Genomic DNA, 25,599 nt, shown 5'->3' with positions numbered 1-25,599 from the left:
TGCCCCAACCTGTCACCTCCTCTGTGACATCACAGTGTCCTTAACCCACCTGTCACCTCCTCTGTGACATCACACAGTGTCCTTGTCCCCACCTGTCACTTCCTCTGTTTCATCACACAGTGTCCTTACCACACCTGTCACCTCCTCTGTGACATTACAGTGTCCTTACCCCACCTGTCACCTCCTGTGACATCACACAATGTCCTTGCTCCCACCTGTCACCTCCTCTGTGACATCACACAGTGTCCTTGCTTCTACCTGTCACCTACTCTGTGACATCACACAGTGTACTTGCCCCTACCTGTCACCTCCTCTGTGACATCACACAGTGTTCTTTTCCCCACCTGTCACCTCCTCTGTGACATCATCACACAGTGTTCTTTTCCCCACCTGTCACCTCCTCTGTGACATCACACAGTGTCCTTACTCCACCTGTCACCTCCTCTGTGACATCATCACACAGTGTCCTTACCCCATCTGTCACCTCCTCTGTGACATCACACAGTGTCCTCACCCCACCTGTCACCTCCTCTGTCCTGGCCATAATACCTCGCTTCTCCTCCCTCCGGCCTTCACTGGTCTTACCACGGCAGCAAAGCCTGGGCTCCTAACAGCGGGTCTCAACCCCTTCCTCATTTACTCATTCATCCACATGACCTCATGGATTTCATTTATATCAATAAATATTCTCCGTACCCAATTCGTATTCTCCATGAGTGCAGCAATTTTTTACGCAAATTTATTAACTTGCATGTACCTAGTGGCTAAAACACTGCATATACCTTTTAGCACACAGTAGGTACTCAGCAAACATGAAGTGAATAAATTATTCAAGGTCAACTTTCTTCCAGAATGTACAGGCACAGGACAGAACGAGGAATACAGAAATATGCAGAGAGCCCTGCTAAACTTCACAGTGATCTTCAAATCTGAAGAGCGTGAGTACCCATGGTGGCTTTCGAAATAAGGCCCGGTGAATCCACCATGGGTACCCAGTACCTTGTATCTACACTCTCCATGGGGTTTTCTGGAAACACGGAAGAGCGTGAGAATTCTAGGATATTGTACCAAAACAAACAGTAGGACATCCTTGCGTTCATGAAGACAGGGAATTCCTGTTACCTGGACACTGGATAAAAGACCACTCGTAGTTCTTCTCCTTGGGGCAGAGACTGGTGTCGAGAACCACCTCCCCGTTGTGTACCCCGGCGAGTTTCATCGGGCCCCGTGACGACCCTTCGATGCAGTGCCCTCTTCCTGTATTACTAGGGTCATTGCACCAGCCACACCCAGGCTGCTCCAAGCACTGTCCACAGGTTCTTAATCCAGAACAGTTCTGAGCTGCAGGACAGGGACATTCAAAACAAAAGTGTGACTTTTATAATCAAGCAGAATCGTATGTTTCAGAAAAATGTGATAAGAAAAAAAAACCACTAATCATCTGTAGTCAATACAAATATCTTTGCATAAATATCTGAGATATGAAAAAATCATACACAGATATATGCACCAATAAATGTGCACACATGTATACATAGTACATATCATGAACAAAGAGAAGATAAATTCAATGTTAAAGGGATAAAACAGAAACATAATACCCATGACGCAGGAAAAGACTGAGGCAGTACTTAAAGATTCCTGAGTATCTTGCGCATAATGGGACACTGAGGAATGGACACAGAGGCCTAGAAAACACCGGAAACTCAGCGGCAAAAGGATCAAGGATTCACAGAGGATTTCATCTCCTGTGAGCTGATTGAGGGCCAAGAACCTTGGACACTGGGCTTGAGGAAGTAGCAAATAAGAACCATCTCAAATTTTAGTAAGAAATAAAACATGGTATTCACTTGTTTACCTTTGTAAACATAATTCATGGGCATAAAGTGTTTTCTGAAGGTACGTCTTCCTGGGTTCTTGGAACACACAGCTCTAAATGAGATGCCTCCATCAACTCTCTACCTCAGAGCTCTTCCCCACGGTAGAGGAGGCAGAAAGAGTGTAAGAGCCAGAAGAGATGGAAGACACCAGGAAAACACGGCGCTCTCAGGCAACCTAGTAAGGCTCGCATGTGTCTGAAGCAGCAAGCACAAGGCCTACATGGGTCTGCACCAGGTCCTGGGTGTACACTTTATAACTCTCAGCTTGGTGGTTTTATGGGACTCAGAGTGTGTGAATGAGTGGGTGTCTGACTCTTGTGTCTGCTCTTGGGGCTCTTTCCCTTATTGGGTTGCCTGGTCCAGCCTCAATGTGATGCTTTTTGTTTTGTTTTGTCATGTTTGGTTGTTTTCTCTTAGAAGACTATTCTTTTCTAATAAGAGACAGAAAGGGAGTGGATACAGAGGGAAGGGGAGGAGAGGGGAAGGGGGAAAGGAAGGGGAGGAGAAACTGTAAACAGGATACATTGTATGAGAAAATAATCTATTTTCAATAAGGGGAGGGAGGAAGCCACACGTTCCCAATGCAGAGTAGTGTCAATCGCTTTAGCAGATCCTAAGTGACTGAATGCTTCACACATTGCCGTATCCTTCTTCAGTTTCCTTGATTTGAAGCATTCCCCTTGTGTCTATGATAGTGATACTTGACATAATTGTTGGCAGTTATGTTATCTTCAGAATTGTATGGGTTTACTTTGAAGTCAATAAGAAATATTAAAAACTATCAAAGTTCACATAGGTATAGCTATGTTGCTGTGATATTCCAGTTACTGGTGTCGTGTGAAGACACAGAAACGAAGGCATCGCACCCAAGACACTTCATGGGCTAATGGACTTCCAGCCTAAAGGTGTTCCCTGCGAAAACGACTGTGCCTTAGAATTATCTTTTCAAGGACATATAAGTAAGACATCTTTGGCATATATATTAGACAAATTAAACTGTCCTAGAACAACATTATTGTTAAGACTTTCAGGACAAGTGGGGGATTCTTGGGTAAAAGAATCTTACATTTCTGTACTGACTGAGGAAGAAAATTCTAATCTCCTACTTTTATTTCTGAAGTAGGCGTTCAGCCTTAAGAACAGCTGACAAAGTGTTGTATTCAGAGAAATATTCTAATCCTTACATTTCACTTTAGAAATAAACTGTGAACAAGGTAGCACTGGCTCTAGTTTTCTTCAAAACTACAAAGCAATATATAGTGTCAAAATTTTTACTGGAAATCCATCCTTTGGTAATAGTGACTCAGGAACTAACGGTCTAAGTTTTCTTTTCACATCAGATGATACTATTACATGAAAGTTTATTTACACTGTGCTACTTTTCCTAAGCTTAAGGACAATATAGAGACTCCTGCATAAAATACAGAAACTTGGTGAAATTTTAAAATTTTATTTAGGAGTTTTTGAAAGTTGTGTTATAAATTACTTAATAGGGCTTATTAAACATGTCAAAATATTTTCATAAATAAGAAACTCATCAAATTTTAAAAATAACCACCTTCCTCAACTATCAAGAAAAAAAAAACATGGTTTTTAAATTGGGCCTGGAGTAGAGAAAGCCCTGGACTCAGGACATGGGGAGGGACTCAATAAAACCAGCTGATATAAAATTCTTGCTAAAGATTCCTGCTGGTAACATAGTTCACTGGCAAACTAACTGCTTATTGAGATTGCTTAAGAATCTAGGTCTTCCAAGTATCACAAAAGAAACAAAATGAGTAACTAATAATTATGCATACTCATTAAATCCACAAAATAGCGAAAGAAAAGGATTTCTGGAATACATGACAAATTAATTAATATGCATATTCATGAAATCCACAAAATATTGAAAGATACAGATTTCTGAGATATATGGCATAAACTCAGACTTCTTAATCTTAATACTTTAATTTCATTTTTATTGAAATTTCTATATCAAGAAATAAATCTTCTATTATTCCTTTAAATAATGCCCTCGACAGTCATTTTTACAGATAAAATAAATAATTACTTAAAGTATATTATTAATAATTCCAGTTATTAACAAAGATTTCTTAGAAACCATCCGGCAAAATTTGTCATGATACCATCCACTGCAAACACAAGACCAAGGGGAACCAAGCTGGAGGTGAAAGGCTCCTCCCTGGGGACTAGATTTCACAGTAGCAGAAGAAGCCATACAGGTTGCCAAGGGAGAGAAGCAAGCAACCGTCCTGCCCAGCTGTGATGCATACCACTACCAGCCACTCAACAAACATCACAATATGATACCCTGAGAGAACATTAGTGACATTAGCTCACACGGTGATTGATGGTAACCAAATGCTCTCTGATTGACCTAAGACCCACTAACAGAAGGGGCAGTGTGCCTGGCACTAGAAACCTAGCCAACTACCACAGGCTAGTATCAAGTTCAGCATATCCAGTTTTCTGTTGAGGTCTTCGATGAATCTGGAGCTGAGTCCTGTGCAGAGTGGTAAGTATGGATGTATTTGCATTCTTCCACACCCACTTTGGCCATCACCATTTGTTAAAGAGGCTGTCTTTTTCACTGTGTGAATTTCACACTTCTTCATCAAAAATCAGGCGTCTACAGATGTGTGGATGCACATCTGGGTCTTCAATTCGATTCTGTTGCTTTTGTGCCAGTACCATACCTCTGCAACACATCCTGAAATCAGGGATGGTTGTGCCTGCTGCGTTTCTATTATTCAGGACTGTTTTAGCTATCTTGGGCCTTTTCTGTTTCCACATGAAGCTGAAAACTGTCCTTTCAAGATCTGTGCAAACGTGTCTTGGAACTTTGATGGGGATCGCACCGTGTCTGCAGGTTGCTACTGGCGTGATGATCATTTTTGCCATGTAAGTCCTACCAACCTCGAGCATGGGACATCTTTCCATGTCCCAATATCTTCTTCAGCTTCCGTCTTCAGTGTCTTAAAGCTTTTCTTATACAAGTCTTTGGCATGCTTGGGTAGTGACCCCAAGATGTGTCACATGGTTTGAAACCACTGCGAAAGATGTTGTTTTCCTGAGTTCCTTCTCAGGGTTGGTCATTTGTATATATGAGGGCAGACTACTGATTTCTGCAAGTCAATCTTGTATCTAAATACTTTGCTAAAAGTGTTATCACTGTAGGAGTTTCCCAGTGGAATTTCAGGGTCGTTTATGTATACTAGCAGATCATCTGCAAAGAAAGATACTTTGAGATCTTCTTTTCCAAATTATAACCTTATTTTATTGCTCCAGCTAAAACCTTAAGTACTGTATTGAATAGTATGGAGAAAGTGGACAGCCTTGTTTTGCTTCAGATTTTTGTGGAATTGCTTTGAATTTCTCTCCATTTAGGTTGATGTTGGAAATGGGCTTACTATAAACTGCCTCCATTGTGTTTGGGTATGTCCCTCAGATCCCTAATCTCTCCAGGACTTTCATCATGAAAGGATGCTGGATTTCGTCAAAGGCCTTTCCTGCGTCTAATGAGATGATCATGTGGTTTTTGTCTTTCAGTTTGTCCACGTGGTGGACTACATTCATCCGTTACACACACACATGCAGGGTCTGCACAGGTCTGTACCAGGTCCTCTGTGTATATACTATGACTTCCAGTTTAATGTTTTTATGGGATTCCTGGGTGTGTGAACAAGTGGGTCTCTGGTTCCTGTACCTTCTCTTACACTTTTTTCCTTCTGTCTGGCCAATCCGAGATGTCAGTTTTAATTATATCATATCATACCAGATCAATCATATTTTTGTTATCCCTTAGATGCCTGATGGTTTTCTAATAAGAGACAGAAAGACGGTAGATCAATATCAATGGTGGGGGCGGGGGGAGAAGACCTGGGAGAAGCAGAGCAGAAACTAATCAGGATGTGTCATGTAAGAAAAAAAATCCATTTTCAATAAAAGAAGAAAAACAGAAGAGCCCAATGGGTTCATGGATTTGAATGCTTGGCTCCCAGTTAGGACATCTGAATGCCTCATTCCCAGTATCTGGGAGGATTAGGAGGGATGTCACCTTTGAGTTTTCTGAAGGCCACACCAGGCCCAGTATTTCTTTCTCTCCTGCCCCCACCCTTCAGCTCCTGTCACCAAGTGCTTGTCAATCAGAATTAAGCTCTCAGTGCTAGGCCTGCCTACCTGCCAGCGAGCTCCCTGATGTGATGACTACGGACTAACCCTCTGAAACTGTAAGCAAGCCCCCAATTAGATGTTTTCCTTAATATCTTTTTAAGGAGGTTAGGGAAAATATATTTGAGATCGAAACCTCTCTATAACATTTTTGTTCTCACTGTTTTATACGCCCTCGGGCATTAAGTGTCTGTCAGTCCGTCTGTACTTACGCGAGCAGGTGGCTGTCTGCCACTCCAGGCACTGTCCGTAGGGAAAGGAGATGATGTAAGCGTTGGAGTCCACGCACCGCTTCGTACTGCTGCACCACATACACTCCATGCCGTTGCTCGTGCAGTTGGAACAGGAGCTCCTCAGGGAGCACGGTTTCTTGCACGGCCTTGCGTTCTGGTTTGGACTTACTGGAAGGGATCAAGAACGGCAATCATATCACGTGGTAACTTTGTCTTCTTAATTAATTAATCTCTATTTCTTAACTATGTGTGTGGGTGTTTTGCATCACGTATGTACGCCTCCACGGGCACGCCTGGTGCCTGCAGGGGCAGGAAGGAGAGGAGGGCATCCCATCTGAAAACAGTAAATTCTCATAAAAGGTACATAACAGCAATAAAAATACAATCTTAATGCAGAAGACAGTTATGTGCTGCTGTGTGGGTTCTGAGAATCAAATCCAAGTGCCCCGGAAGGGCAGACAGTACTCTTATCTACTCAAATATCCCTACAGGTCCCCGGTAATTTCACTTTAACACAAATGATTGGCTTTTGTCTGTTTTACTAGCTACAAAAAAAAAAGTTTCTATTGAGCAGATGGAAGCATTATTACATGAGGTAAATTATTCAAAAAGCTGATGTGTGCACTAATTTAGCACCGATTTTGAAAACATGTAATTCCTTTCAATTTTTTTAATTCTTTCTGAAGTATAAGACTATGGTTCTTAAGACTGCAATCTGAGCCTTCCTCTCTCTGTCTCTCAGTGTGTAACCAGCACCACAAACTCCCCCAGTCACAGGTTTCTCCATAAACGTTCCACATCTTACTTAAGTAAATGTCCTGTGATGTGTCTTTGGTGTGTGTGTTTGGCATGAACAAGTGAAAAAATATAACTTACTATAAAATCTTAATACAAAATACAGCATTTGTCAACGTTTATCATATAGATTAGGGTGAGCATCATTTTCGAGAACAAAGCAGCAGAGAGAAAGCGGCAGCTGTGGGTAAGGAAGCTGAAAACTTGGAGCCTGCACTGCCTGTGGGGGCGGGAAATGGCGCGGGCCGTGAACATGAGTCAAATCTTCAAACTATTAAACCTAGAGTCGTTCGAAGATAATCAACTGCACTCAGACTGGGCACCCAAAGGCGCGACATCGCCGGCCCGCTAAGGCACCACCGTTCTCAAGAGCCAAAAGGTGAGGACTGCTGTGTGCTCGGCAACTCTAGCTAACTTGCGAAAGCAGAGGAGTCCAAGTGCCCACCAGAGGATGAACGGACATAAAACGTGACCTAAGGACACAGCGGCTTTCTCGCCTAGGGCGAGACGTGATCGTGCGTGGATGAACTCGGAAGGTGTATGCTACGGGAGCAAGGAAAGCACACAGGTTAATATAAAAGCTGTGTGCCTGCAGAGCATGAGGTACAAAGTCTCCCAAGTCAGAGCAACACCACTATGGTGCTTTCCGGGGCTGAGGGGATAAAGAATGAGAAATGTTTTGTTTAGAAACTACACAGTTTTAATTTTGCCAAAAAAAAACTAAGTTTTACAGAAAGAGTCATGATGAATGGCTACAAGACAGGAGGACATACTTCATACCACAGAACTGTGCATTCACGAGGTTAAAACAGTAAATTCTCATAAAAGGTACATTAACAGCAATGAAAATACAATCTTAAAAGAATTTAAAGACTCCTTTCCCATTTAATAAAGTCCATTCCAAAAAATAAGAAAAGTATTTCATTTTCAGATAACTGAAACAATACAGCTATGAGATTGAAAATTATTCAGTCTTTAAACTTCAGGATAAATCCTACCTCCAAAGGATACTTGATAAAAGCAAAAGACTAATGAGTTAAAAGAGTATTGCTACACTGTAACCATAACTGTATGTTCATAATAACATCATAACAATCAATAAAAACGATTAGACCAGTGATACAGTGAGCTGGAGAAATGGTTCAGCAGTTAAGAGCACTTTTTCCTGCTGAAAACCAGGGTTTGGTTCCTGCAATGCACACAGTGGTTCATAACCATCTGCAAGTCCAGAAGAAGGGATCGGACTCTCTTCTGATCTTTACAGGTACCAGGTATGCATTGTATACATTCATATATGTGCAATCAAAACACTTATGCACTCAGAATAAAATAAATAAGTCCTTAAAATTTTTGTAAAAAAAAAATGAGTAAAGTTTAAGAAATTATATAATAATAAGCTTTTAACCATTACAAGTTAATGCTAAGATCAGTGAAAAAACAGCTGGGGTGTATAAATAAAAACTAGTATCAGGAGATCAATATTATGAATGCATAGTACAAGTGACCGCAGTTCACAAAGCAGGGCTGGGCAACAGGCTAAAACATACAGGGAAAGAAAGGCTGCTAGCTTGACTACTTACCTACGGGCTTTTCACAAACGAGTCCGTCTGCCATGGACGTGCAAGGGTTTGCTTTTAACCCTGCCACTGCAGCCCTTTCTAAGTAGGCACAGAATCCAGAGTCATTTGGCTCACCAGGAAGCCACTGCAGGCTCGTGTTTGTGAAAGGGGACATGTCCTCCCATCCCCAGTAGGATATGTTGATCTTGCGCAGGCCTACCCATGGTGACACTTTCTGAAACAGTAGGACACAGGGCGTTTACAGGGGTTAAAAGCAAAGCTACTGCTAGTAGCTAACCAGTACTTTACTGTCATTAAATATTATATTTGAAAAGACCTAAAACTACCTTTCTGGTCACTTTTACTTCCAATAATAATGTCTGCGCCATCTGGAGGATGACAGAGACCGCAATACTATTCTGAAAGCACTGAGTGATTTTGAGCTTAGCTTCAAAGTTGGATTACTTTTTAGCCCTTCCACGTTTTCGGTTTTGTTTTTGGTATTGGTTTTCTCTCCTATAAAATGAGTTTACAGAATGCCTTTAACCCCAGCATTCAGCAGGCAGGGCCGGACTGGTCTCCACAGAGATCCAGGGCAGCCAGGGTTACACAGCAAAATCTTATCTCACACACACATACATACATACATACATACATACATACATACATACATACAAACACAAACAAACCACCAAACTAAAGGGGAATAAAAGTTCAACCTTCCACATACAGCTGCTGCTACAGCTAATATTATCAGGTATATGGTTTAATCAATTATGGATCTAAGTAAGAACCTAAAGATAAATCTCATATTGGTACTGTGCAAAAACAGAAACCAACATCAGCAAATCCATATGGATTCCGAATGAAGCTATGATAACAAAGACATGCTATGCATAAACTTTTATACAATTTTTAAAAAACCAATATCCTCTGTTCCATTAGCAAGAAGGACAAGGAGTGGACAAGGTCTGGCTGTCATGTTAAAAACCTGATAAATATAAGTAGACAAAAGCCATATAGCTATTCTTAATAGTCTCACTAACCCAGCAAAAGATCAAAATCAATTCTGTATTTATACAATTTGTCATAATTATTATGTAAAGGCAAAAATATACTCTAATTCTAAGTCCCAATGTTCTCTTAGATTATGGACACCTCCTTTTTAACATGTGATAATATATCTTCTAAATCACTAAGCTATTTAATAGTCAGTACGATAGAAAACTGTTTCACAGCATTGTTCCTTTTAATTCTCTTACATATAATTCCAGAATACAGAAAAGTGTCATTATATCTCAGTCTATAACAACATAAATAAAGTACCGTGGTATTCATGTTGTTCAAATGGTCCTAGGGAGGTTAAATTAACCACAGACCTTTAAATTTGTAAGTGTGTAAATGTAAGGGGTTTCACACTGTAAACACTCAACAGATCTTTCTTAGATAATATTAAAATATGACTTTTCACATTGACAATAAATACCATATTGCCAAAAGAATATAGTACAGAGAGCAATTAATCAATAAAATTTAATTAACAAAAGTCTTAGAGTAGATGGTTATTTTATACTGTCTGCTGTAATGCTGAGACAGAGGTGGGGGTTTTAACGGTTCTTCTGGTCACAGAATCACACAATGTTGCTTCACATTTTAAGTATATATTTTACACATTTATTCTGGGATATTAAAAAGCTGCCTTTTCAAAAATCATACTTCATAATAGCATTAGTCATGTAATCAATCCAGCCCAGAAATCTCAGACTAACGATGTGCCTAAGTCATGGCCCCTCTCTCTGTGCTCCCTCACCATCTATGGCAAGGAAAACCCATTTAAAATGAAATATTACTCCCTAACTCATCATGATAAGAATCTGAAAGAAAAGGAAGAGAAACAAAAATGAAGCCCGTGATAAGACATTTAAAGTAACTATTACTCAGTAAATGAGCCAGACAGGCTGTTGAAACGAAAGATAAATTACTATATTATGAAAATTTTCTGCTGCACACCATAAATCATTGTAACATTTCATTAGCCATTTCCGATAAGTAAATGATCATTTGACCCAAGATATCTCTTTAAAGTGCATGAGTTTGTCGATCCTCATTGGCCACAGAAGGGTTATCTTAAGCCTGCGGGACGGCAATGACTCAGGATATAATTCACTTTATATAGAGATATGCACAACAAAGTGTCACCTTCAATAAGTTCCCACTGTGGACTCCAGCAAGAAGTTGTTTCTCATGAAACAAAACATGGTTTGTTTATACAGTGTGACTGAGCCAATCAGAGTTTGCCACCTGCTCCTTATGGGCATCAATAGCAGGCCACAGAAAATGGCAACTACAAGAATTCTTAGAATACAGAACTCAAGTGACAAGATCTGTAGTTATTTTGTAACAGCCAAAAATAACTCATGCTAAACACAGAACAGATAACAGAGCTTTAAATGACAAATTGTAGTGTCTTCAAAACAGGAAGACACGGGTCTGCAGATCAAGGGCTTTGTGACAGAGTATCAATAGCACTGATTTTCTCGAGCTGAGTGGTAACTATCAAGGACACACATGCAAACAAGAAGCCCTTAGCAACACAAAAAGTAACATCTCATCTGTATGCTCCATATGTTTACAATAAATGTTTTTTAAAAAAAAAAAAAACTGTTACAATAATAAATGTCCAACAATAAATGTCAAAGTAACATCTCATCTGTATGCTCCATATGTTTACAATAAATGTTTTTTTAAAAAAAACAAAACTGTTACATATTGCTAAAGTATAAAAACCAAAGGTCTCCCCACTAGCAACCACATAGCCCTTACCCCGGAAACTCTTAAATAAGACAAACGCTGTCTGAGAGCAGTGCCTCTTGCATCTCTGAATCCTCATACACAGTAGGCTACCCAGTACACTAAAGGTTTTGCATATGTGTGTAATAAGTAAATATTTTTCCATCCTTCAGAGAAACATTTACTTTAGAAGACTAAAAGAATAAACCATTTCTGCAGATGACAGATCACCACGTATGTCCATCACTTAGAGAGCCCCAGGGCTTACCTGCTGTGTGAACTTCTGTATTTCATCCAACACAAACTCCACCTCCTTGGATGTGGTCAGGGAGGCGAGATTCCCGCTGAGATTGTAGCAATAAAGCTTGGCATTGTCATAACTTTCCCGACTGGAATTGATTCGAAGACAGGCGTCACCAACATGACTCCAGCCTTCTCCACAAAGGTGAGCTAGGAAAAGAGAAAAGAATTGCATCTTACTTTTATGATACAAAAAAAAATGTATATTTCTCTTTCAACCACTTCAAAATTATACATATGGCCACTGTGTTCATTTAAATTGATTAAACAGAGCTTTTCAAATTTTCTCAACATGCCAAACAAGGGTTAGGACATAGTTTGGTGAGGAGTAAAAACAAGATCCCAATTCTTTGCTAAAATGGTTTTTTTGTTGTTTGTTTCATTGATCTCATAATTGTCCTTGCTGAAGACATCACTTCTCCTAACTGTGTAGTGTAAAATGCAGAAGCATACTTAAAAACAGTTCAGAAATTGTTTTAAACTCTGCTCTAATATCAAAGTTCAGCTAACATGTTTTATGAAGTCAGCAACTCAAGAAGTAACTTCCAAGTAAGGCATTCAAACACGATATAATGCCAAGAAATGCTGATTTAAAACTCACATGCTGAGAAATTACAATGGCTAAATATTAAAAACACAGTAATTAAAATCTTTGTTTCTGTAAGAACCAAAAACTGCGTACGAGATAATCAGAACAAAGTAAACTTAAAAAGTTAAACAAGATTTGACAGGCCAGAGAAATTGGCAGCAGATCAAGTTAAAAACCTCTTCTTATAGACAGGACAAACATTGGGACAAACGTTTTATGGATGGGTTGGTGTCCTTATCCCTTTATTGAGGGTCCTGCCTAGGTACGGGAAGTGGCCACTTCAGGTTCCATATCCCTACTGCTAGGAGTCTCAGCTAAAGTCACCCCCCACAGACTCCTGGGAGCCTCTCCCATCCCAGGTCAAGAAATACAGGGAAGATGGAGCAGAGACTGAGGGAATGGGTAACTAATAACTGGCCCAACTTGAGGCCCAAGCACCAACCCCTGATACTATTAATGACACTCTGTTATGCTTGCAGACTGGAGGTTAACATAACTGTCCCCTGAGAGGCTCCACCCTGCAGCTGACTGAAACAGATGCAGAGACTCAGAGCCAGAAACTGGATGAAGTTTGTGGAGTCTTATGGAAGAGTTGGAAGAAGGAATGAGGGACTCGGAGGGTATAGGAACTCCACAGAAAGATCAAGAGTCAACTAACCTGGACCCTTGGGGCTCCCAGACAGAACCACCAACCAAAACCATGCACAAGCTATAGACTTAGACCCCACACACATATGTAGCAGATGTGTAGCTCAGTCTTCATGTGGGTGCCCCAACAACTGAAGCAGTGCTGTCCCCAGTCTGTTGCCTACCTGTGGATCCCATTCCCCTAACTAGACTGCCTCGTCTGGCCTCAGTGGGAGAGAATGCACCTAGCTCTGCAGAGGCTAGATGGGGGGTGAGGGGTTGAGGGGAGAGGAACCCAGGATAGCCTCCACTCTCTCAGAAGAGAAGAGGGGAGATGAGGAGGACTGTGTGAAGGGGTGACAGGGGGGAGTGATTGGGATGTAAAGTGAATAAATAAAGAAATTAATGGGTATGAAAACCTCATCTCACTACACACTCAGGCAATTGTGTGGCAGATAAGATTAGGGGCTGAATATAGTACGCCTCTCAAGAGACAATACAGCAACAAAGTTAGATTGGCTGGAATCATTGCTGCCCTACACAGGGGTTACTTTGATGAAAAAAGAACAGTGTGGATAAATGATGATGATGATGATGATGATGATGATGATGATGATGATGATGATGATAAAGTATTAGGATCTCCCTTTCTTTGAAAAGTTAGCTCTACAGGGTCACTGTGGTATTATATGGCCAAGGAACAAAAGAATACCAGTTGAACATATAAGTAAATTCTACAAATACAAACACTGCATTGTGGCAGGAATTGAATAATAACTGCAGCAGCTTTGGCCTGAACATTTTTCTTGGATCTAATGACAATTAGCACTCTGGCCATAAAAAGTTGCTAATGCCCTGCCTGGGACATGACGGTCTGCCCAGGCTGCCTGGGACATGACGGTCTGCCCAGGCTGCCTGGGACATGACGGTTTGCCCAGGCTGCCTGGGAGACTTTCTTTCTGTCTAGTGCCCTTGAAACCATAAGAGCTACCAGCCTGGGAATGGGCTGTTATGCTTTGGAAAAATATGCCTCTTGACTCTTGAAAGTTAAATATGGCATTGATGAGGGGAAATGAGTGTAAAAGATAACTCTGTCTGTCATTGTTGATAAACAGTGACTAAACTCATGACCGAAAGGAAGTCGAGGACAAAAATGATACGATCTCTGTTCTGGAACATGAATCTATCCCTGCTGACTGAATTCTGTATAAAGAAGCACTCTGACTGACAGTCAGTCAAGGCTGCAAGATCCCCCCCCGACGACCATACCTGACTCCTTCCTCTACAACTCCTTAACTCCTCTGTGGGACCTGGCTATACCCGGGGCTGGCCCCTGGCATAACCACTTTCTCCACCTCTGTTTAATACAACATTGAACTCTCAGCTAAAAGCTAGGCAGTGGTGGTGCACACCTTTAATCCCAGCACTTGGGAGGCAGAGGCAAGCAGATTTCTGAGTTCGAAGTCAGCCTGGTCTACAGAGTGAGTTCCAGGACAGCCAGGGCTATACAGTGGCAGCGGCCAGCCCCAGTGTGGTGGGGAAGTCTTCTTTCTTCTTCTTTCTTCATCGGTTCTTCTTGAGGCAGCCAAGGCGGAAGAGCATCGGCAGGGGTAAGACTTTGGTCTTACGGAATATTTAGGGTTGCTGTATAATAAAAGTTTACTTATCTACGTTACTATGTTACTGTAGCTGACCTGCCTTCTGTGATCCTGAGGCCAAAAACTGCAGTTTCTGGCACTTAGCACCTCATCCTAAAACCAGCAAAGGATTAAGTAAATAGCCTTTGTACTATCTCAGCAGGAACTGCTGGGCCCTAACTTATGCCTGCTAGTCTAAGATCACAGGAAGAAAAGACACTTAAAAAAGTTATTATAGAGTTTATTACTAAGTGTAAAAAGTTTCCTGCGAAAGCTATCTAAGGGGAAAAGCGGAAAGGTCCTGAGTGGGGAAAAGCAAAAAATTCTAATAAGCGAAAAATTCTAAGGGAAAGAATTCTAGGCAGGGGAAAAGGAGGGTAGGGGACAAACAACTCTCTCTCTTTGTCTTCAGTACTTATACATCTTTCAGAGTAGATGATCACATAGTACAAAGTTCATCACAAGTTCACACCAAAAATCAAATCATAAATTGAAATAGAAGTTACAACAGAGAATGTTTACATGCATATCCATTAGGAGTAATTATCTGGTTAAACATCCATCACCTGTCTAGCTCCATGGGTTCACTGAAAGTTTAAAACTATAAGAAATTAGTGAAGTTTTGTATAGAAAAACCCAGGCAATATTTTATCTCCTGTCCCAGCACCTGTAATAAATCCTTAGTTCTCTTTTAATGACCTTTGGTTAATTGTTTTATAACCTCTTGGAATGTGCTCTGGGTAGGAGAAAGAAAGCCTGGTTACTATCTAAGAGCAATTAACTGATGACACTTGGAATACTGGCCGAGTTCTCATTGCAGTTTTGACTATTAGAAAGAGACTTAATAGCAGTCCCGTTATAAAAGAGCTTAATAATCACTGATATAATTTTAGGAATTCTTATAGGATCATCATTAAGACTTAAGAAGTCATCTGTTTGTCTATATAGCATCACTACAAGACAGTACATCTTCGTGGATCTGCAGAAATCTGCTGCAAAGGGGTGTGCTATTGTTTAGTGATTGTTACATATGTTTAATAATAATAGGAAAAGCATATTAATAGCAGGAATCTTTTCTAAAATAAGTCCCTTACAGCCTTGCTGAATAAGGGCTCACTTGTCACAGATTATATAATAATCCAACCAAGGCAAGCCATTTCAGGATGATCACCTGCTAATTATTAGCTTGTCCCATTATGACTCCTGACAATAGAGAGAAACCCTATCTCAAAAAAAAAAAAAAAAAAAAAAAAAAAAAAAAAAAAAAAAAAAAAAAGTCTTAGCTAGAGCAACACAGTAAGCAAAAGCCACAGAGTAACAGAGTACATACTGGGAAAAGTATTCCTTTCAGCAGATGATGTAATATTATACATAAGACCCTAAAGACACCCATCCAAAACCTCTTAAGAGCTGAGAAACAGGTTTAGCAAAGTAGATATAAAAACTAATGTACAGTTATCAGTTGTCTTCCTATATGCCAATGACAGACTGAAAAATCAGGGAACCACAACAGTGCAGACATTAAAATCAACAATTAATAAATGGGACTCATGAAACTGAAAACTTTCTGTGCAGCAAAGGCAAGGGACACTATTATTCAGATGACGAGACAGACTACATAGGGGGAAATCATCTTCCTAGTTATATGTCTGTCAGAGGATCGGTACCTGGAATATAGAAACAATTCAAAATAAAGAGCAAGAAAACAAACAGTTACAAACCAGGGCCTCGAACTAACAAAGTTCTGAAAAGATGAAATGCAAACCACTGAGAAGATGATTTCCTCTCAGCCCAGTCAGAACAATTGCTGGTGTGCGTTGGGGGAGGGGCACTGATGACGGAGTCACCATGGAAATCAGTGTATCGGCTCCTCAAAAGGCTAGAAGGATCTACCCAGTGATCCGGCTCCACCAATCCTGGGAATGAACTCAAAGAACCCCACTTCCTGCTCTAGAACTACAGAGTCAGCCTTGTTCACTGCTGCTCTGTCCCAATGTCCATGCAGTAGAAACAGCCGGCATGCTCACCAACCAAAAAAGGGGTAATGAAAACGGTATATTTACACCATGAAATTCTACTCAGCCACTAAGAAAAGCAAAGGTCAAATGTTGGGAGCAGGAAACAATCCTCTCGAATAAGGTAAGCCAACTCAGAAAGTCAAGCACTGCCTGCTTCCCTTTAGAGGGCAGTAGTGACTAAGGAGCCATGAGGAGGAGCTTCCAGTGAAGGGGCAGCAGAGATCACTGTTATAAAGGTTTAAAAAGAACCATGGAGCAGGAAGGGCTTAACGGATGGAAGGGTGTGCAGTGGAGCAGAGGAGGGAATATGGAGAGGGATAAATAATGCTGAAACCCTTCAAAAGGTCACATGGAAATCTACTATAATAGAAGCACGTGCGCGCGCGCACACACACACAAACACACACACACAATGTAAAACGGATCTAACCTATAAGAGGAGAAACAATGTTCGTATTATGCACCAAGTAAAAAGCTGAGTGTCAGAAATGGTTAGCTTTCTTTGGAGTTGTTGGCCAGCGAGGTTCCACAGACCCCAGACAGCATAGGTATTGCCATTGCCCGTCCTTATGCCACAGAACTTGATGGCAAGGCCCTACCACTGAAGGTACCACATTCTCCAGTCAGACGAATCCTGAGGAACTCATCCCAACAGCCAGCTTTCTTCACTCACAGGTCTAGTATGTGGTGTGCGCACAGGAGGAAAGTCATCAATTATACAGCTGTGAGCCTGAGTTACAACAAGGACCGGCCACCAGAGACCCAGCAGTAGGTGTCACAAACATCACTGGGAAAACCAATCACTTTCTCACTGGACCTGTGTCCTGGCCACGAAAGATGAAACCCACACATGGCACCATTACTGGCCCAAGAACAAGTCATGGACCCTAGACAAGTCTTCTAGAGTAGAACCTACCACTGCTATTTTACTAAATGGACACTTATGAATCCAACCCGGAATGTCTTTTGTTATACCCATAGACAGTGATACAATAACATTAGTCTGTAGAGTAAAATCCGCATGTATCAAATCACGAACCAGTTACCTGGCAAAGCCTGACATTCCTGCTGCCGTTGATCCCACTGGCAATTCAAGTTTAGCGAGCAGCTTTTACAGCTTGTAAGTTTGTTACAAATCTGCTCATTCCTTATATGACATTTAGTGTAGTTTCTGACAGACTAAAAAAAAAATCAAAAGACAAAACATGTTAATTTTCAACAATTGAACAAACAAGGATTCTTAGACATCACAAACGTTTAAAACCCCTGTGGAACTTTAAAATGTACCTTTATCTCCAAACCCAATTTTATCAAATCATAATCTCTCTTACTTATTCCATCATTTGTTGAATTAAATTTAGCTGGAGTTTACTGTCCTGCATAGCAAACTGCAATGCAACTTAGTAGGTAAGCAATAAATAATGATGAGAGCATGCGTTAACAGAGATTGTCCGAGGCAACCAGAGAAATCAAGTTTATCAATCAGAGCACGATAATGATAAGACCACATTTGTGGAAGGCAAATGGCAGTGTGCCCAACCAAGCTGTTTCTGATCCTGTCACTATTCTTACAGGCCAAGCTGTTTCTGATCCTGTCACTATTCTTACAGGCTGGTTGCTTAGTTTTTGTCAGACTCAAGGCAGTAAGGGAGGAGTTCTCAGTCTCTAATGGCTCAGGGTGTTGCCCAACACGAGTTGTTTTTTGTTTGTTTGTTTGTTTGTTTGGGGCTTTTTGTTTAAATAAACTCTATTGAGTTTTGTTCGTCTACATTTTTTTCCATTTAAGATGGTAAACTATTGTTCCTAGAAGTGTAGTAAGTTCCTGAAACCGGAGAATACTAAGATTAAGTAATTTGAAATTTGAAACTAGTGAAAACTTTTTAGTGAACCTGAAAACAAATCTTTAATTAAATGAAGGCATGAATTCGTTCTTACTAACAACTCTAGTCCCGATAAAGTTATCATGAAGATGAAGTTGAAATAAGTAGTAAAATAGTTTCAAATCTATTACAATATAAAAAAATTTATTTTCAGAATACTTCAAACTAATACTTGATATCTCTGTGACTTTCTTCATGCAGGCTACAAAGAAAACTGCAATGTTATTTTTTTCAATCTTACTACATCATAAAACTATATTTCAATTAATTCTGGCAATGAAAAGTTACTAGGTGAGGATCATATCTTACATACACCTAGGTTCAGCTACTTCACAGAAAATTACCACTATCTACTATCAAAAAACTACATCATAAACACAGACCTTAAAACTGGGGCTTGAGACATTCAGAGAATAAATGCCTATATCAGAAAAATCTTGAAAGGAACTTAATTATATATTTTTGAACAACACACCGAACCTGTTAGTGTCTATAAAGAGAATTGCTTATACCTGACATTCTTCTATAGGTCATGTCAATGCTAATTTTCAGTCACTAAGGCTAAAATTTAAAATTAATACATAACTATCTCATCTATTATTTAAAAATGTATTTTAGGTACTTTAACAACCATCCACCAATATTTACTGATAAAATATTATGCTTCCTTTATAAAATGCACTACTAGCAGGTAAGATGTTTCAGAAAGCCGATGACCTGCGTTCAATACCCAGAATATGTGGAAAGGAAGGAAAGAACAGATTCTGCGCACTGTGCCCCGGCCCACATGTGTGAGCATGTGCAGAAGCACACATCCCAGTTAAGGTTTCTATTCCTTTGATAAAGCACCATGGCTAAGAGCAACTTGCAGAAGAAGGGGTTTATTTCAACTTATACATCCCCATCACAGCCCACATGGAAGGAAGTCAGGGCAGGAACCTGGAGGCAAGAACTGAAGACCATGGAGGAACACTGCTTACTGTCTTGTTCCTAGTAGCTTGCTGGACCTGTTTTCTCTTCTTTTCATTTTTTTTCTTTTTTCCTATTGGATATTCTACTTATTTACATTTCAGATGTTATTCTGTTCCCCCATCCCCCCCCCCCAGGAACTCCCTATCCTGTCCTCCCTCCCGCTGCTTCTATGAGGGTGTGCCTCCACCCATCCACCCACTCCCCCATCCCCGCCCTTGAATTCCCCAACACTGGGGCATCCCGCCTCCATGGGACCAAGGACCTCCACTCCCACCAATGCCTAACAAGGCCATCCTCCACTGAATATACAGCTGGAGCCATGGGTCCCTCCATGCGTGTTCCCAGGCTGGCTGTTTTGACCCTGGGAGCTCTGGTTGGTTGGTATTGTCACTCATCCCATGGGGCCACAAACCCCTTCAGCTCCATCAGACTTCTCTCTACCTCCTCCATTTCGGACCCGATGATTAGTTCAATGGTTAGCTGTGAGCATCCACCTTTGTATATGTCAGATTTGGCAGAGCCTCTCAGGAGACAGTTATATCAGGCTCCTGTCAGCATGCACTTCCTGGTAACCATAACAGTGTCTGCATTTGTTGATTGCACATGGGATGAATCCCCATATAGGGCAATCTCTAGATGACCCTCCTCCAGTATCTGTTCCACACTTTGTCTCTGCATTTGCTCCCTTGGGTATTTTGTTACTCCTAAGAAGGACCTAAGTGCCCACCCTTTGGTTTTCCTTCTTCTTGAGCTTCATGTGGTCTGTGAGTTGTATCTTGGATATTGCAAGCTTTGGGACTAATACCCACTTATCAGTGAGTACATATCATTTGTGTTCTTTTGTGATTGGGTTACCTCACTCAGGATGATATTTTCTAGTTCCATCCATTTACCTAAGAATTTCATAAATTCATTGTTTTGAATAGCTGAGTAATACTCCATTATGTAAATGTACCACATTTCTGTATCCATTCTTCTGTTGAAAGACATCTGGGTTCTTTCCAGCTTCTGGCTATTATAAATAAGGCTGCTATGAACATAGTGGAACATGTGTCCTTGTGATATGTTGGAGCATCTTCTGGGTATACACCCAGGTTTGGAATAACTGGGACCTCAGGTAATACTATGTCCAATTTTCTGAGGAACCGCTAGACTGATTTCCAGAGTGGCTGTACCAGCTTACAATCCCACCAACAATGGAGGAGTGTTCCTCTTTTTCTACATCCTTGCCAGCATCTGCTAACCCCTGAGTTTTTGATCTCAGCCATTCTGACTGGTGTGAGGTGAAATCTCAGGGTTGTTTTGATCTGCAAGTGCCCCAGAACAACCATCCCCAGGGTGGCGAGACCCACAATGAGCTGGGCCTTCCTACACCAATCATCAATCATGAAAATACACTACAGGATTCCCCACAAGCTAGTGAGGTGGGGACATTTTCTCATTTGAGGTCCCGTCTTCCAAAATGACACCAGCTTGTGTTAACACAAAACCAGCCAGTAAGAGTAAATAAGTATCTGGGATGTATTATAGTCATTTCCAAGACGAAAGGATTAATTTCTTTGTGTACCCATACGTGTGTGTGTGTGTGTGTGTGTGTGTGTGTGTGTGTGTGTGTGTGTGTGAGTTCTGGTATATATGTTGTGCACATGTTTTGGTCAGAGGACAAGCCCAGGTCCTGCCCTTTCTGTCCACCTTGCTTGAGTCAGAGTCTCTCTGTTGTTCAGTGTTGTACACAGTAACGTAGTTGGCCCTGCCTGCTTACAGGATGTCTGCTGCTACATGTCCACCCTAACCCTCGAAGCACTGAGATTAAAGGTACATGCCATCTTGCTGACTTTGCATGAGTTCTTGGGATTCAGTGAAGGTCCTCACACTTACCCACTAAGCCATCTCCTGAGCCAAATATTAATTTCCCTAGAGAATATTACTTTTACTACATGATATCAGATAAAAGGTACCCACATATAATGTTTAACTTGCTCATCCTGAAAAAAAAACTTAGACACATTTTCATAAATTTCAGTTATGAGTTACTCGACCACCACATCCCCTTAGGGAACAGGTAAACTAGCTCGATGTCAGTTTTTCTTACGCAAAGTATTTTTTCATACAGCACATGAATTCTATCATTATTCTATATGGTTGTTAGAGTAGGATTTAAAGCACTTGCCAACCAACCAAAAGGAAATAAATTTGTTTTACTTATTGAATCCATAAATCTATGAAAATGACAAGAGAAAGACTGAGCATGCTGGAACGGCTTTGTGCAAACGCTCAGAAGAGCAGTCACGTCACAGCCCACAGCTGATAAGGCTGCTGCTCCCCAGCAACAGCTCCCTCACTGATGACAGTAACCGCAGGAGAGGAAATTCTATTTTAATCACATACAGCACCCAGGAATCAGTGCGGAATACAGCGGAACACTGCTCTGAGTTACACCAGCATTGATCACCTGATGGGCTAGAGACACATTAGTAACCAGGCAATGAGGAGTGACTGTAACGGTTCCAACCGTTGATCTATTTAGTCATGAATTCAAAACGTAAATCCATGAAAAGCAAACAGATTTCTGACCCATTAGAGCACAAGTATGCAACTTGCAATAAATACAGCTGAATAATGAAACAGGATTTCACTGCACACAATCGGACTGAATTCCCGTGGAACTCTGGGTGTCCATTAGCACTCATTCCGGCTTGGCTTAATCGCCAGACGCTCTGATGAAACTGCCCAAAAAGTACATTACAGCAGAATTGTAAATTATGGGAGAGCACCATCTGCTCACTCCTGCTCTGGCATCAAAGTCATTCCTGGCTAACACACCGTCAAAAATAAAATAAAACCAAAAGGGTGCATTTTAAGATGAATGCTTGAGAGCAATTTACCTAACTTAATTTTTCAGATGCAAATACAATTACCAAAACATATACATATGCACAAATTTAAGCATCTTCTATGGACTGTTTGTAACCCACAAATTCATATACTGGTGACAAGTCCCCAAGGTGAGAATCTGGGAGAGGACACTGAGGTGCAATTCAGTCTCAGTGGTGTAGCCTTTTTGTACAGGAGGCTGCATTGTAACAAAAACCCATGAGAAGAAATGGTCTATGAACCAGAACTTGGGTCTTGTTCTGAGCTGTCAGTGCTCAGAACTTGAGATCCCAAGTCTTCAAAACTTTGGAAAATAAATCCTTGTTTTTTATAAATCACACAGTTTATGTTGCTTCATTGTGGTAACTAGAGCTGATTAAAATAATGTCTAAACAAGAACTAATGCAAAGATATCAAAGGGTTAAAAATAAAATGTTGTTGAAACTTTTAAGAAATAGTTTTCTACATTTTAATTATGTGATAGTTAATCCCATGTGTCAATTTGGCTAAGGACACAGGAAGGCACACAGTCTGGCATGTCTGTAAAGATGTCCATTTGAGAATAGCATCTGCACGAGCTGACTGACGTGCACTCCCCGGTGTGGACGGACAATATCCTGTTCACTGACAGATGCACGACACAAACTCTTAGGAGAGTCAGGATCACTGTCTGACTGCAATTGGCTAGGACTCACCTGAGAGGTGCTAGCAGCTCACAGGCCACCATACTTCTAGAATTTTATCACACTTTCTTGTGTGTGCAGTTTACAAGTGACAGACAATCCAAGGAGACTTTTCAGATCACATGAACAAGTCCTTAAAATCATGAGTGTGTCCCTTTAAAGAACACTAACCATAACACAAGACCTTTACATTATGTCTTAGTTTACTTAATTTTTATTTCCAGTAAAATAATTTTCCTTCTTTGAATAGTACATATCTAAAGAGATAACTTAAAATTTCAAAGTATAAACAAAGTTAAAACTCAAACCTTTAGTATATCTTGTCACTGATTTATGTAACTGAAAATTATATACTATATTTAAAATATACTTATAAATATACTTATAAAATATAGTTATAAAATATTATAAGAGCAAAGGGTTCATTCAACGTACTGAGCCAATAAGTAAATGTTCCTCTATGTTTACTATTTTATAAGATTCCCACAACTTCAAAATGCTCAAGTATCATTGATTAGAGAAAATTTTAACATGCTGTAAGATAAATGTTCACTGTTTCAAACCACAAATACTAATTTTAAATTTTTTTCAACAGCTTTGGTTTGTCTAAAGTAGTAGTCCGATGATACTGATATTTTATGCCAGAAAATCATTGGTTGTATGTATTGCTGGTGGTGGGAAGCTGCTCTATGTCCCGTGGTTGTGGGAGGTGTAGCCTCTGCATACTCATTGTGAGTGGCAGCCCCGCAATTGTGATAATCAAAATCGTTGCTAAAGGACAACTGTAAAACAAAATTGCCTTCAGTCGAGAGTAAGATAGAGAAGGAAGAACTGGGGTCACCAATGCTGTGGTAAAATGTAAAACTAAGTGTGCAAACCACAGGCCAATAGAAGCACAGCTGACGTGCCTGACAGGGATCCCAGAGGAAATCTTGTTATCTACATAACACACATTGGTCCCATCGGTGCCATAAAAACCATTTAAAGCACTAACGATAAAGAGTCTACACTGTACAGACTGAAACCTGTCAGCCTCGTTCATGAAATACATGAAAGATTACAAGTTATAAAACAGAATACAGACTGGCGCTTCTACCCAACAAAGCTGCATACCGGCTAACTGCAATGTGCCAAGATGGGACTGATTCCTTATCAATTTCCTTTTTCTGAAGGGTGAGGTGTTGAGACAGGCTCTCTCTATATATACCTGGCTTTCCTGGAACTTACTATGTAGACCAGCTGTCCCTGAACTCTCAGAGGCCTGCATGCCTCTGCCTCATTGTTAGAATTAAAGGCAGGTGCCACCTTAGTTGGACAGATCCCAACACATGTTCTGTGTGTCTGTGAAAAGTCTCCCCTTTGCACACAGTAATTGGACAATAAGCAAGCATACAAGCAGCATTCCCCTGATGTCACCCTTTGAGCACAGTAATTGGGCCATAAGGGCAATGTGAGGAGCATGCCTGTGACGTCACCCCTTGAGCACAGTAATTGGGCCATAAGGGCAATGTGAGGAGCATGCCCGTGACATCACCATTCACCCTTACATACGAACCGAGCTGCAGTTGCTACTGGCTGAGATGCATTTCTTGTCGTCACACCACTGGCACCCGTTCGTGTTGGCCGTACAGCTGGCGCAGTCAGCATATCTGTAACATCTGTCATCAGAAGCAGCTGCAACACACAGGAGAGCGAACACACAGCAGGCTCAAAAGAAAACATCATGATTCTAAATCCACATTTATAGTCACCTACTTAAGGATCGCTAGCATGTCTCTTACTCTCCAAAGAAAATATCAGTTGCAAAATAAGAATTACGCCAACTTTGTATTTAGAGGATACATTTTCAAATTTACTCATTTAGTAAAAGTATATATCCAAATAAAATACAATAATAAATATCTGGATTTTATGACTCCAAAGATATTTAGAGATGCAATGTGATACAGATGGGAAGAACCTGAACATGTTTATTAGTGGCAGAACAAAATCTATCAAAGCCCTCACCCAGCAAAAATTGTCGCACAAATTGGAACTACAAATACTGACTGATCACCCTTCATAATTCTAATTATCTATTCAACACATCATAATATAATGTGACACACCCAAGAAAAGCTTCACAGATTCACAATGGACATGGGGTATATAGAGTTTGATACTGCCAACTGTTAATGCTGCTGTGTGATATTTTTATTTGTAAATTCATTTTATTTGTAAATTCATTACAATAAAATGATTTTTGTTTCAAAATAGAAAACCATCCTATAATGTGGTTTTGCAGCAATTCAAGAAGAAAACAGCAAATGTAAAATAGATTACTTCTTTTATTTCTTTAAAGTAAACAATATTTCTGAGAAATGGTTTATTTAAAAATTATTGAGCATGTACTATAAAATAATTAATGCCGCACATAAGATATTCCCATACACATTACAAAACTAAAGTTGGAAGCATCAAAAAGATAAATAATTAACTGCTATCTAGTTCCAGTATCAGACTTCATAACTAGAATATTTTTAATTTCTAAAATAAGGAACCTCATATAAGCAAAATCAATCTGCTTTTAAATAAATAGAAAAGTTTTAA

The 25,599-nt window shown here is 40.4% G+C and overlaps 1 protein-coding gene across 3 annotated transcripts in view; it reads right to left on the bottom strand.

Moving 5' to 3' along the window:
- Atrnl1 (attractin like 1) overlaps window positions 1-25,599 on the bottom strand; it is a 539,822-nt gene that overhangs the window by 440,938 nt on the left and 73,285 nt on the right. For all 3 annotated transcript variants that reach the window (XM_034499803.2, XM_034499812.2, XM_076925810.1), the window contains exons 13-18: window positions 24,566-24,684; window positions 17,648-17,780; window positions 11,699-11,880; window positions 8,662-8,875; window positions 6,266-6,454; window positions 1,123-1,341 (exon numbers count right to left, since the gene is read on the bottom strand). In XM_034499803.2, the coding sequence (XP_034355694.1) occupies window positions 1,123-1,341; window positions 6,266-6,454; window positions 8,662-8,875; window positions 11,699-11,880; window positions 17,648-17,780; window positions 24,566-24,684 (1,056 nt within the window). The remainder of the gene's footprint in view (window positions 1-1,122; window positions 1,342-6,265; window positions 6,455-8,661; window positions 8,876-11,698; window positions 11,881-17,647; window positions 17,781-24,565; window positions 24,685-25,599) is intronic.

Source organism: Arvicanthis niloticus, chromosome 1 (assembly GCF_011762505.2).
Source record: "Arvicanthis niloticus isolate mArvNil1 chromosome 1, mArvNil1.pat.X, whole genome shotgun sequence".
Lineage (NCBI taxonomy): Eukaryota > Metazoa > Chordata > Mammalia > Rodentia > Muridae > Arvicanthis > Arvicanthis niloticus.
This window is presented reverse-complemented; position numbering and strand designations above follow the sequence as displayed.